Below are 14557 nucleotides of genomic sequence, written 5' to 3'. Positions count from 1 at the left end.
TACTAAACCTGTTCTGACAAGAGACTGTGCAGCCCAGACCTGTCAGTGACTTGGTGACACTGTCAGTCACTGTGGGCATGAGGTACACTAAGGATCAACCCAAAGTCAGACAGCACTAGTAACTGTGATGTGCACTAGCAGCAGAAAGGTACCGGTTTCCAATCCTTCAACATCCTAAGCTGAGCAGACCAGGCCGGCTCAACTAAAGATCTTCATGGAAGAGAACGCCAATTTTCCTACTGTAAGGCCTGACCTCAGTGACACTGCCATCCTACAGCAAAAGGACGATCAGTTGCAGCTTTTCTGAGATCCACACGGGTCCTGTACTTCGATAAGAATTTTGGGTTATCAGTAGAAAACCCACTGCTATGAAGCAAACCCTATTTCCTGAGCTGACTTGACTTTTGGTATCCCTTCAAAGTCCCAGGGAGCTCCTACAGCCTGGCACACTGTGCCCGGTTGATTGGTTTTGGGGTTTTGTTGTTTGTTTGTTGCCACGTTGACCAAACCTAGACACATCTGAGAAGAGGGAATTCCAACTGAGGAATCACTTCCATCAGGCTGGCCTGTGGGTATGTCTCCGGGGCATTTTCCTGACTGCTGATTGATGCAGGAGGCCTGCCCACAGTGAGCAGTGCCACCCGAGGAGGTGGTCTTGGAAGGTTCCTGTCTCTGCTCCTGCCTGGGTTCCTGCCCTCAAGGATAGACTGTGATGGAGATGTGTAAGTTGGTGATAATTAAATGCAAATAAATAAATATATAGAAAAGTAAGTATTTCTAAGGCTTACATAAATACGTTCAGAAATATAGAATTAAACTACACTAAAGTATCTACATACTGCTGGGCATAGTCATAAAATACCTACATACTGCTGGCAGAAGAGTTTGATTTCTGGCCAGCACTGAGCCTGGGCAGCCAGTGTCTTACCTCCAAGTCTTCTTTCTTGTCCCTCTCCGTAAATGGGCTCTGATAGGGTCTCAAGGACTCAGACCACCACTTAGCATCAACCCGGCACTTGCGGGTTGCTGTCATCCAGACTGGGTCATATCTCTGAGTGACGTCTCGGACCCAGCCATCACTGTCAATGCCTACAACATAGGTCATGGGTTTGGTGGCATATTTGTAACAGACCACAGGCTGGCCCACCACACCATGCACACAGTCCACACACACCCACTTGGCCTGCGGCTCACAGTACACCTCCAACCACTGATCTACACCAGCAGTTTTCCTATCTTCTTTCTCTTCACCACCACTGGAAACCTTCTTGCCTCTCTTACAGCCTGAAGAGCTTGAAGATGCTGCTGGAAAGCTTGGTGGCTCACGCTGGCTTCGACACTGGGTCCTGGAAGCACTCTTAGGGCCAGCCTTTGTCCTCTGAGGAGCTAAGGCCCTCTTCTGCCTTCGGGGGCCAGGTTTACAATCCTCCTCAGAAGACTGCTGGCCTTCTCCACCGGACAGTTCAAACTCAGAGCCACTGCCTGCCTCATCGCTCCCACTCTCTTCTTTGTAAGACACCCTGGCAGCCGCCCGACGCTTCCGGGCACGAGAGCGGCTCTGGACTTTCTGCTCGGCCTCCTCTTCCTCACCGCAGGAGGGCTTTCTCCGCTGCCTGCTGCCCACAGCAGCCTTGCTTCTCTTCCCTCTCACATCTGCCTTGCCACTGTCCTCAGAAAAGCTTTCTTCTTGTTTGATTCTTTTGCTGGTCATGGGTTTGTGGTGGCTTTCTGAAACTTTACTGGAAGGTTCTGAAGAGCCTCCAGGAACCTCTAAAGATGTCTCCTTGGAAGATCTCTTTCCCTGAAACAGTAAAAAAAAAAAAAAAAAAGGGCACACATGGGGTACATGCCTGTAATTCTAGTACTGGGGGCAGAGGCAGGGTGGTCAGGAGTTCAAGCTTATCCTTAGCTACAGTGAGTTTGAGCAAAAGTCTAGGATATATAAGACTTTCTCTCAAAGAGTAGAAAAGAGAGAAGGAAGAAGAGATGTATTAATTTTGCTATTCTCTGTCTTATTTGTTCCATGAGTACAGCTGTGGCTAAATTATGAAAATTAGCCTCCATTACTGCCAGGTGTCAGGTGGCATGATACCCTGGTGAGGCGGCCCTGACCTCCTTCCTCACATACGTAGAAGTACAGAGTCCTGTATCCACCATGCTAATGAGGATGGATAACTGTCTACCTGGCTCACAGGCTAGAAAGGATAGCTTGGAACCAGCCCTGGCTCAGATGACTCTATGCACACCAAGCTCAGGGTGTTAAACAACCACTTGTGTGTCCATCTCTAATACAGGGGATGTGCAGAGTAGGCTCAAAGGAGCCCAGGCAGCATGAATATCAACTCTTAAAAATATGACACTAGGCTGGCAAGATAGTTCAGTGGGTAATGACACCTGCTGCCAAGTCTGACAGCCTGTGTTCAATCCCTGAGACTCACAGGGTGGAAGAAAAAAGCCAACTTCCACAAGTGCCATGATATACACACACCAATGTAAGAGAAATTTAATAAAAAATGATAATGACCAATTTTCTTTAAATGTAAGATTTCCTCCCTCTTCTCTAGTGGCTCTAGACACCCCCCAAAGACCTCACCTTTGTCACAGATGACTTCAGTGGAATGGGCTGTAGAGACACCACCAGCCGGGCGAGCAGCTGCAGAGCCCGAAGGATCAGAAGAAATATCTACAGTGACAAGAGTAAATATATTTAACTCACTAGTGTGAGGAAGCTGACCCAATGTGTTTGGTGCTTAGATGGGAGAGGATGAAAAACACCCCAACACAGGACACAGGACACTTGCAAATAACACTGCAGACTCAGCTCACAAGAAAAGTCACTATATTTTCCCAAGAAGGATTAGTATAATTTATATGCATAATATAATTAATATAAAGACTACCTGCATACTTAATAGCACCTATTACTGGGCTGTCACAGAGACTCTTCCTGCTTACCTATCTTTTGAGTGCCCTGTAGTCAACAAGTGTTATACGTGTGATTAAAGGAAAATAAAATGAAATAGAGTCAAGGAAACAAATGTGGAAATAGAGTTGTCACCAGGTGACACATCTGCTTTCTGTTTTCCACTCCCCACCTTTTACCTGGAGGCTACAGCTCTGAATTACTGACTTGTGAAGGATAAGCTTAGTGGCAACGGTGATAATGTATTTCAGAAAGCTCCCCCCACCACCACACTAGCTCCCCCCACCACCACACTAGCTCCCCCCACCACCACACTAGCTCCCCCCACCACCACACTAGCTCCCCCCACCACCACACTAGCTCCCCCCACCACCACACTAGCTCCCCCCACCACCACACTAGCTCCCCCCACCACCACACTAGCTCCCTCCACCACCACACTAGCTCCCCCCACCACCACACTAGCTCCCCCCACCACCACACTAGCTCCCCCCACCACCACACTAGCTCCCCCCACCACCACACTAGCTCCCCCCACCACCACACTAGCTCCCCCCACCACCACACTAGCTCCCCCCACCACCACACTAGCTCCCCGCACCACCACACTAGCTCCCCCCACCACCACACTAGCTCCCCCCACCACCACACTAGCTCCCCCCACCACCACACTAGCTCCCCCCACCACCACACTAGCTCCCCCCACCACCACACTAGCTCCCCCCACCACCACACTAGCTCCCCCCACCACCACACTAGCTCCCCCCACCACCACACTAGCTCCCCCCACCACCACACTAGCTCCCCCCACCACCACACTAGCTCCCCCCACCACCACACTAGCTCCCCCCACCACCACACTAGCTCCCTCCACCACCACACTAGCTCCCCCCACCACCACACTAGCTCCCCCCACCACCACACTAGCTCCTGACCACACACTCTGGTGAGAAAGTCAGAGGTGAAGACCAGAAATAGGAAGGTAGGCCATCTCAAAGCCATGAGACCATGGAAAAAGCCATTACCTGCGACTTCCTTTATCTGGGTTTTTTGTTTTTTTTTTAAAGCAACCTGTAGAGCAGCAGCCATGTGATGGTGCCACACACCCCTAACCCCAGCAGCCAGCAGGCTGAGGCAGGAGTCTGGATTCTGGGCCAGCCTGAGCTACATAAGAGACCCTGTCTGAAAAAGACGAGCTGAAGGAGGCGCTCACTGGTAAGGCATGTTTGTCACCCTCAAATCCCTAGCTCTGAGCCCTGGCATCTTCCAACAAAACTGTGAGGTCACCAAAGATAAAGACCAAGAAACCATCCTGATCTGGAGGAAACTAAGGGAGCAACAATTCAGTGTATCAGGGGGTTCTAAACCAGTAGAGGCAAAGCCAGGCACTGTAGTCTGTAGTCTAGCTGGCAGCACTGCACCAAAGGGAGCTTCCTAGTTCCTTGGAGATGGGGCTGGAAGTCTCAACTAGCGCCTGCCACTAGCTGAGTGGTGTTTCTACCCTGTCTATCCTTCCTGACAGCACTAACAAGCTGGTGAGAGAAGGTCATGACAGCGACAGTATCTGACATATTATATTGTTTAAAGGCAAACCTCAGGTCTAAAGAAGGCAGGAATGTGGCCAGACATGCAAATGCAGAGTGTGGTCTCTGGGTAGCTAACAGGTGTGCTGGCTAGTCTTATGTCAACTGACACAAACTATAGCTATCTGAAAAGACAGAACCTCAATTGAGAAAATGCTTCCATAAAATTTGATTGTAAGGCATTCTCTTAGTGATTGATGGCGGAGGGGCCAGCCCATTGTGAGTGGCACCACCTCTGAGCTATGGTCCTAGGTTGTATAAGAAAGCAGGCTGAGCAAGCCAGAGGGGAGGAAGCCAGTAAACAGAACCCCTCCATGGCCTCTGCATGAGCTCCAGCCCTTTTTGTGATCCTGTCCTGACTTCCTTCAGCAATGGACTACAATGTGGAAGTATAAGCCCAAAAAACCCTTTCCTCCTCAACTTGCTTTTTGGTCATGGTGTTTTGTCACAGCAATAGAAACCGAGATAAATTGGGACCGGAGTCCGGTATTGCTGTTTTGGAGAGGATTGTAGAAGGATTTTGAAACTTTGTACAAGAAAAGTCATTTAATGTTCAACGTTTAAAGAGCTGTTCTGTAGGAACTTGGAAGGTAGCAATTTGAAGGTAATGTAGAAGATGGAGGCCTGGCTTGGGAAGTTTAAAGACTCTATCAGAGTCATTTGCTATTCTGAATTAGGATCCTGTGGTTTTGGCTTAGCTGGGGCTGACAAATCAGCTGTGACTGGCAAAATACCAGCACTACCAAAGTGAAACCTTTGCTTTGCTGGGTGAGCTGCAGCTAAGAAATTAGCAATGACTGAGAAGACAGCAGCATCACAGAGGTAAAATCTTCTGGGAAGTGTTTCCTCAGGGTCAGCATCCACAAGCTGTGTTTCAGAAGCGGCCACAGTTGTACTTTGTGTTTGCAGATGAACTTGGTAATGAAAGAGTCACCCAATTGGTACTGGTTTTGAAGGAATGCAAGGATCACAGGGAGCAGCTGAGGCCCGGCACCGTGAAAGGCCAGGAGAGGCCATTGGTGAAGGTGCAGCTCAGCAGGACTGAAGGGGTCATGCAAAGAAGTTGAGGCTGGGCACCATGAAGAGTCTAGCAGAGGCTACTGGTGAAAGTGCAGCCCAGTTGCAGCAGAAAAACCCTAGCATTGTGGAGCCAGTACCACGGGATGACCACCAAAAGCAGCAGCAGCAGTGAAGTGGAGCCAGCCGCAGCCTCTGCTGCACAGGGAAGAACTGGAGAACCCAAGAAGATCCAGAAGATCCAGAAGTAATCCAGAAGATCACGAGTGAATCCCAGATAATTGCACAATAAGTTATTTATAATATTGGAGTTTGGGTTTTGCTTGGTTCAGATTGTGACTGTGCCCCTCTTGAAGAAGGCATTTAACTTAATTTTGATTTTCATGGGAGCCCACAGATGAAAGACTTTGAACTTTTAAAAGAGGTTTGGAGTTTTAGAGAGATTGGATATTTTTTAAAGGCTGATATTTGAAATCATAAAGACTGTGGGACTTCAAAGCTATGGTATGTTCTTAATGTGAAATCTTGAGGATGAGTAAGAAAGGAAATGGCTTAGCAGTGATATGTTTGTGTATCAAGTTGACAAGGGGTCAGTTGTGCTGGCTAGTCTCATGGCAACTTGACACAAACTAGTTATCTGAAAGAAGGGAACCTCAAATGAAAAATGGCTCCATAAGATCTGGCTGTAAGCCAAACCTTAGGCTGAGTCAGGGAATCCTAATGAAGAAGGGAGGAAAGATTGCAGGAGCCCTGCTCCTTCAAGAGCACAAGAACACAAGCCACAGAATCAACTAACCAGGGCTCATATGGGCTCAGAGAGACTAGACCAACAATCGGGGAGCCTGCATGGGTCTGACTTAGGTCCTCTGCATGTATGTCACGGTTGTGTAGCTTGCTGTTCTTGTGGGACTCCTAACAGTATAAGTGGGGCTGTCTCTGACTCTTATGCCAGCTTTTGGGACCCTTTTCCTCCTACTGGATTGCCTCATCCGGCCTTGATATGAGAGTATGTGCCTAGTCTTACTGTAACTTGTTATGCCATGTTTGGCTGATATTCCTAGGAGGCTCTTTTCCTAAGGGAAACAGAGAAGGGAGTGAATCTGGATCTGGGGGAGAGGGGAGGTAAGGAGAAACTGTGGTCAGGATGTAATATGTGAGAAAAGAATTTTTTAAATGTTATCATAAAAAAATGATTTAGTTATAAGGTTTTTGTTTTTGTTTGGTTTTGGTTTTTGGTTTTTCCAGACAGGGTTTCTCTATGTAGCCTTGGCTGTCCTAGACTTGCTTTGTAGACCAGGCTGGAATCAAAATCACAGAGATCTGCCTGCCTCTCTCCCAGAGTCCTGGGATTACGGGATTACAGGTGTGTACCACTGTGCCTGGCTTATAAGGCATTTTCTTAATTAGTGATTGATTGGGAGCGGGAGGGAAAGACTACTGTAGGTGGTTATACAGGAATTTAACGTAGCAAAATGGCTCTCTGATCACATCCAAGGACCTTCTAGGTCTGCATGATCCACTGGAATGCAGACATGCCACACACCTTTAAGCTCAAACAATGAGGGTAAAGTAAGTTTGCGGAAGAAAGCACCTATGTCTGAAATGACATCTAATGAGGGGCAGACTAAGTGACAATTAGAGAAAGATTTGACAGACTAGGATATGCCTGACTCTCACAAGAACAGCTCAAGAAAAGAGATGCCATTTAAGAAAGCACAAGAGGATGCAGTTCTACAGGGACAGTTTCAAAGAGACAGACTGTAGGGAGAACAAGCTACACACAGTTGAAGACAGATGAGGCGGAGTATGAGGAGTCAGAATATTAGAACAAATTGCTAGAGTTAGTTTGAGGCCAAGCAGAGCAATTCAGTCAGAAGCTAAGAGAAGCCAGTTTCAATCAGTCAGCTTGGGGAGGAGTTTGAGCCAGAATAGCTAATTTGAATCAGCCAGCCAGAGTTCAGAAAGAACTAGAAAGGGTGCGTTTATTCAGCAGTAAGCCTGCAAGTTGACAACTACATTTGTTGAATGAAAGTTAACTGTTACAGGGGGTGCCATCCCTGGGCTGGTGGACCTCGGTTCTGTAAGAAAGCAGGCTGAGCAAGCCAATGAGAAGCACCCCTCCAGGCCTCTGCATCAGCCCCTGCCTACAGGTTCCTGCACTGATTTCCTCCAATGATGGACTATGAACTGGCAGTATAAGCCACATAAACCCCTTCCTCCTCAATTTGCTTTTTGGTCATGGTGCTTCATAGCAACAACAGAAGCCCTGACTAAGACAGCAAGCATCCTCCCAGGATGACATCATATTTCTTTCCCATTAATGAGCACTGCCACCAGAGGAACCACTTACATGGACCAACTCATCATTATCTCTCGCAGAGTAAATGGCGATTCTCCTTTCCAAGGTCGTCTGCAGGCTGTCCTGTTCACTGGCTGAAAGGTCTGCATTGACAGTGAAGGTTCCAATGAACCTGGGGAGAGACCAGGTACTCCTCTATACAGTAGTCAAGGGGAAACAGAAGTCCTAGTCTTTTACAGCCAAGAAAACCAAAAGCAAGTGACTCTTAGTCTCACCTGCCTGTACTGGCTCCTCAGCCCAGCTAGCTAATGCTGCTCATTAAACTCAACCCAGCTGGACCTCCTAGGGCACCCTTTCGAGACTGCCCACCTGAGGAACACACACAGCTTTCTGCACCCCTTTGCCTCAGAACTCCTCACACTGCCCTGGTATGCAGTGCATATGGGACTCCTGTCAGCCCAGGCTCTCTTCTAGTGCCAGGATCTTCCTGGTGCTTCCCTCTCCTCAACGTCATGCCCCTTCCTGAGCACGTCAGTGGGGAGGTCTATAGAACTGGCCTGAGCCAGCCCAAGAGAAACCCAACCCTATACCCCAGTGCTGGAGGACAGCTGATGGCCTTACCACTTCACCAGGTTTGAAAGGTAGTGGACGTCCCTGTCTTGAAGTGGCACCTTGGTAAAGTGAGTTGGGATGATGGAGAGGCCAATGGCCAGCAGATCCGGCTGCCGGCAGATGCTATTTCGATAGAAGCCACTGGCCAGCAGGCACAGCAGGTGAACCTGTGGAGCAGGGAGAAGCTAGCATGGAAGGAGAGCCGAAGACAGGGATGTCGCTGCCAAATTCGGTGATTTGTGGACAGGGAACACTGGCTGTGCTTCTACACACAGTAAGTACAAAGCACAGAGGGTGGCATCAGCCGTATCCCAAGGCCATGTGTCTCACTCTCTTCTCTCCAATTACTCCCTCCCTCAAAGAACTCACTAGCTCCTTTCCTCTCAGCAGGTCCTCCCTTTACAGATAGACTACAGGATTTTCAGATGAAATGTCACATCATCTGGTTCTGCTGCAATGAGGTCAGCAGGGAACGTGAGCAAGTGACACAGGCTGCTCAGAGCGCTTACTGAGAGCCAAGCATGGCTCTCCAGCTGTTTTCCACTCACCCTGCTCATCTGAACCCACCCTCTACTGCTAGGCATCCCCCCCTTAACTCCCATCCTCCAGTCTCACCCTTCACCAACCTACTGCAACAGCAGCAAGGCTGACTACTCTGTCACCTCCACACAAAGCTTTGCACCTCCTTCCCTCACCACATCTTTCTCCACACCAAGGTGGAAGGAGCTCCCTTAACCACCTCCTGTAAGGCCAGCCTCAAGGATGGCACCTAAGCGCATGCAGGCCTGCCTGTCACCTGGGGACCCGTCCCTCCTGGCCCTACTTGCCCTCACCTTGTGTATGTTTTCCTGCACTTCTTTATTACAGCGCTTCAGCATCCTCCGCAGGTACGTCTCAAGCTCCATCTTTATCTTCTCACTGAAACACACAGCAAGAGACCCAAGATTAGAACAGGAAACCACAACTCCATGCCGTGACAACGGGGTCACTCGCCCCAGCTCCTATACAAGGCTGAGCTACTCAGCCAAATCAACAAGTGACCACCATCTGCTCCCTCTCTATGGGGAGAAGAGGAAGCCCCGAGTGAGTGATGTCCTGAGTGTACGTGTGCTGTTGACATAAGCATGGCCATGCCATGGATCACCTAGCCTCAGGCGCATGGGAAAATGGCAAAGCCACCCCTCACCCATGAGACCCAAAGAAATGGCAAAGGCTTTTCCGCCCTCAGGGGGTTCAAGTATGGATATTAATGGTGATGCAGAAAACGTCCACCATAGGTCTCCACCGTGTTTATAGCCTGAAGTCTGTATCCCTACAGAGACTGCTGCTACTGAGATGACCTAAACCTGTTCCCTTGACCCAGCTGTGCACCATAAGCTATTTCTCCCAGCTTATCTCTATGTAATAACCCCGCCTCCCTGTCCAACTCTATACAATAAACACACAGCTTCTAGAGGGTTACGGTTTCTCTATCCAAGATCCTAGACCTTCTGACCAGCTTTCTGTCCTTGGTTTCTTCTCCTCTTTGCCTTCTTGCCCCAGTCTGGCCCAATCCTGGAGCCATGCTAGATGCAATACCTCCTCTATGCACCTGCTCACAGGTTACTGTGTAGCCCCTGGATGCAGCACCTCCCATCTGCAAACCTGCTCACAGGTTACTGTATAGCCCCTGGATGCATGCAGCACCTCCCATCTGCAAACCTGCTCACAGGTTACTGTGGAGCCCCTGGATGCAGCACCTCCCATCTGCAAACCTGCTCACAGGTTGCTGTGGAGCCCCTGGATGCAGCACCTCCCATCTGCAAACCTGCTCACAGGTTACTGTGGAGCCCCTGGATGCAGCACCTCCCATCTGCAAACCTGCTCACAGGTTCCTGTGGAGCCCCTGGATGCAGCACCTCCCATCTGCAAACCTGCTCACAGGTTACTGTATAGCCCCTGGATGCAGCACCTCCCATCTGCAAACCTGCTCACAGGTTCCTGTGTAGACCCTGGATGCAGCACCTTCCATCTGCAAACCTGCTCACAGGTTACTGTGGAGCCCCTGGATGCATGCAGCACCTCCCATCTGCAAACCTGCTCACAGGTTACTGTGGAGCCCCTGGATGCAGCACCTCCCATCTGCAAAGCTGCTCACAGGTTCCTGTGGAGCCCCTGGATGCAGCACCTCCCATCTGCAAACCTGCTCACAGGTTACTGTGGAGCCCCTGGATGCAGCACCTCCCATCTGCAAACCTGCTCACAGGTTACTGTGGAGCCCCTGGATGCATGCAGCACCTCCCATCTGCAAAGCTGCTCACAGGTTCCTGTGGAGCCCCTGGATGCAGCACCTCCCATCTGCAAACCTGCTCACAGGTTACTGTGGAGCCCCTGGATACATGCAGCACCTCCCATCTGCAAACCTGCTCACAGGTTGCTGTGGAGCCCCTGGATGCAGCACCTCCCATCTGCAAACCTGCTCACAGGTTACTGTGGAGCCCCTGGATGCAGCACCTCCCATCTGCAAACCTGCTCACAGGTTCCTGTGTAGACCCTGGATGCAGCACCTCCCATCTGCAAACCTGCTCACAGATTCCTGTGTAGACCCTGGATGCAGCACCTCCCATCTGCAAACCTGCTCACAGGTTACTGTGTAGCCCCTGGATGCAGCACCTCCCATCTGCAAAGCTGCTCACAGGTTCCTGTGTAGCCCCTGGATGCAGCACCTCCCATCTGCAAACCTGCTCACAGGTTGCTGTGGAGCCCCTGGATGCAGCACCTCCCATCTGCAAACCTGCTCACAGGTTCCTGTGGAGCCCCTGGATGCAGCACCTCCCATCTGCAAACCTGCTCACAGGTTCCTGTGGAGCCCCTGGATGCATGCAGCACCTCCCATCTGCAAACCTGTGAGCAGGTTACTGTGTAGACCCTGGATGCAGCACCTCCCATCTGCAAACCTGCTCACAGGTTCCTGTGTAGACCCTGGATGCAGCACCTCCCATCTGCAAACCTGCTCACAGGTTACTGTGTAGCCCCTGGATGCAGCACCTCCCATCTGCAAACCTGCTCACAGGTTACTGTATAGCCCCTGGATGCAGCACCTCCCATCTGCAAACCTGCTCACAGGTTCCTGTGTAGACCCTGGATGCAGCACCTTCCATCTGCAAACCTGCTCACAGGTTACTGTGGAGCCCCTGGATGCATGCAGCACCTCCCATCTGCAAACCTGCTCACAGGTTACTGTGGAGCCCATGGATGCAGCACCTCCCATCTGCAAACCTGCTCACAGGTTCCTGTGGAGCCCCTGGATGCAGCACCTCCCATCTGCAAACCTGCTCACAGGTTACTGTGGAGCCCCTGGATGCATGCAGCACCTCCCATCAGCAAACCTGCTCACAGGTTCCTGTGGAGCCCCTGGATGCAGCACCTCCCATCTGCAAACCTGCTCACAGGTTACTGTGGAGCCCCTGGATGCAGCACCTCCCATCTGCAAACCTGCTCACAGGTTACTGTGGAGCCCCTGGATGCAGCACCTCCCATCTGCAAACCTGCTCACAGGTTACTGTGGAGCCCCTGGATGCATGCAGCACCTCCCATCTGCAAAGCTGCTCACAGGTTCCTGTGGAGCCCCTGGATGCAGCACCTCCCATCTGCAAACCTGCTCACAGGTTACTGTGGAGCCCCTGGATACATGCAGCACCTCCCATCTGCAAACCTGCTCACAGGTTGCTGTGGAGCCCCTGGATGCAGCACCTCCCATCTGCAAACCTGCTCACAGGTTACTGTGGAGCCCCTGGATGCAGCACCTCCCATCTGCAAACCTGCTCACAGATTCCTGTGTAGACCCTGGATGCAGCACCTCCCATCTGCAAAGCTGCTCACAGGTTCCTGTGTAGCCCCTGGATGCAGCACCTCCCATCTGCAAACCTGCTCACAGGTTACTGTGTAGCCCCTGGATGCAGCACCTCCCATCTGCAAACCTGCTCACAGGTTCCTGTGTAGACCCTGGATGCAGCACCTCCCATCTGCAAACCTGCTCACAGGTTACTGTGGAGCCCCTGGATGCATGCAGCACCTCCCATCTGCAAAGCTGCTCACAGGTTACTGTGGAGCCCCTGGATGCATGCAGCACCTCCCATCTGCAAACCTGCTCACAGGTTACTGTGGAGCCCATTGATGCAGCACCTCCCATCTGCAAACCTGCTCACAGGTTACTGTGGAGCCCCTGGATGCATGCAGCACCTCCCATCTGCAAACCTGCTCACAGGTTACTGTGGAGCCCCTGGATGCAGCACCTCCCATCTGCAAACCTGCTCAAAGGTTGCTGTGGAGCCCCTGGATGCAGCACCTCCCATCTGCAAAGCTGCTCACAGGTTCCTGTGGAGCCCCTGGATGCATGCAGCACCTCCCATCTGCAAACCTGCTCACAGGTTACTGTGGAGCCCCTGGATGCAGCACCTCCCATCTGCAAACCTGCTCACAGGTTCCTGTGTAGACCCTGGATGCAGCACCTCCCATCTGCAAACCTGCTCACAGGTTACTGTGGAGCCCCTGGATGCATGCAGCACCTCCCATCTGCAAAGCTGCTCACAGGTTACTGTGGAGCCCCTGGATGCATGCAGCACCTCCCATCTGCAAAGCTGCTCACAGGTTACTGTGGAGCCCATTGATGCAGCACCTCCCATCTGCAAACCTGCTCACAGGTTACTGTGGAGCCCCTGGATGCATGCAGCACCTCCCATCTGCAAACCTGCTCACAGGTTACTGTGGAGCCCCTGGATGCATGCAGCACCTCCCATCTGCAAACCTGCTCACAGGTTACTGTGGAGCCCCTGGATGCAGCACCTCCCATCTGCAAACCTGCTCATAGGTTATTGTGTAGCCCCTGGATGCAGCACCTCCCATCTGCAAACCTGCTCATAGGTTCCTGTGTAGACCCTGGATGCATGCAGCACCTCCCATCTGCAAACCTGCTCACAGGTTACTGTGGGGCCCCTGGATGCAGCACCTCCCATCTGCAAACCTGCTCACAGGTTCCTGTGTAGACCCTGGATGCAGCACCTCCCATCTGCAAACCTGCTCACAGGTTACTGTGGAGCCCCTGGATGCAGCACCTCCCATCTGCAAACCTGCTCACAGGTTCCTGTGTAGACCCTGGATGCAGCACCTCCCATCTGCAAACCTGCTCACAGGTTCCTGTGGAGCCCCTGGATGCAGCACCTCCCATCTGCAAACCTGCTCACAGGTTACTGTGGAGCCCCTGGATGCATGCAGCACCTCCCATCTGCAAACCTGCTCACAGGTTACTGTGGAGCCCCTGGATGCATGCAGCACCTCCCATCTGCAAACCTGCTCACAGGTTACTGTGGAGCCCCTGGATGCATGCAGCACCTCCCATCTGCAAACCTGCTCACAGGTTACTGTGGAGCCCCTGGATGCATGCAGCACCTCCCATCTGCAAACCTGCTCACAGGTTACTGTGGAGCCCCTGGATGCAGCACCTCCCATCTGCAAACCTGCTCACAGGTTGCTGTGGAGCCCCTGGATGCAGCACCTCCCATCTGCAAACCTGCTCACAGGTTGCTGTGGAGCCCCTGGATGCAGCACCTCCCATCTGCAAACCTGCTCACAGGTTACTGTGGAGCCCCTGGATTCAGCACCTCCCATCTGCAAACCTGCTCACAGGTTACTGTATAGCCCCTGGATGCAGCACCTCCCATCTGCAAACCTGCTCATAGGTTCCTGTGTAGACCCTGGATGCATGCAGCACCTCCCATCTGCAAACCTGCTCACAGGTTACTGTGTAGACCCTGGATGCAGCACCTCCCATCTGCAACCCTGCTCACAGGTTCCTGTGTAGACCCTGGATGCAGCACCTCCCATCTGCAAACCTGCTCACAGGTTCCTGTGTAGACCCTGGATGCAGCACCTCCCATCTGCAAACCTGCTCACAGGTTACTGTGTAGCCCCTGGATGCAGCACCTCCCATCTGCAAACCTGCTCACAGGTTCCTGTGGAGCCCCTGGATGCAGCACCTCCCATCTGCAAACCTGCTCATAGGTTCCTGTGTAGACCCTGGATGCATGCAGCACCTCCCATCTGCAAACCTGCTCACAGGTTACTGTGGAGACCCTGGATGCAGCA

At 51.6% G+C, this 14557-nt stretch overlaps 1 protein-coding gene across 2 annotated transcripts in view; it reads right to left on the bottom strand.

Moving 5' to 3' along the window:
- XPC (XPC complex subunit, DNA damage recognition and repair factor) overlaps positions 1-14557 on the bottom strand; it is a 36306-nt gene that overhangs the window by 11475 nt on the left and 10274 nt on the right. For both annotated transcript variants that reach the window (XM_084765523.1, XM_084765524.1), the window contains exons 5-9: positions 9268-9352; positions 8444-8601; positions 7874-7994; positions 2594-2683; positions 929-1801 (exon numbers count right to left, since the gene is read on the bottom strand). In XM_084765523.1, coding sequence (XP_084621649.1) covers positions 929-1801; positions 2594-2683; positions 7874-7994; positions 8444-8601; positions 9268-9352 — 1327 coding nt within the window. The remainder of the gene's footprint in view (positions 1-928; positions 1802-2593; positions 2684-7873; positions 7995-8443; positions 8602-9267; positions 9353-14557) is intronic.

The sequence above is a fragment of the Acomys minous genome (genome assembly GCF_964271855.1).
Source record: "Acomys minous genome assembly, chromosome: 17".
NCBI classification, from domain to species: domain Eukaryota; kingdom Metazoa; phylum Chordata; class Mammalia; order Rodentia; family Muridae; genus Acomys; species Acomys minous.
Note: the sequence above shows the minus strand (reverse complement) of the source record. Positions and strands in the feature narration are given on the sequence as shown.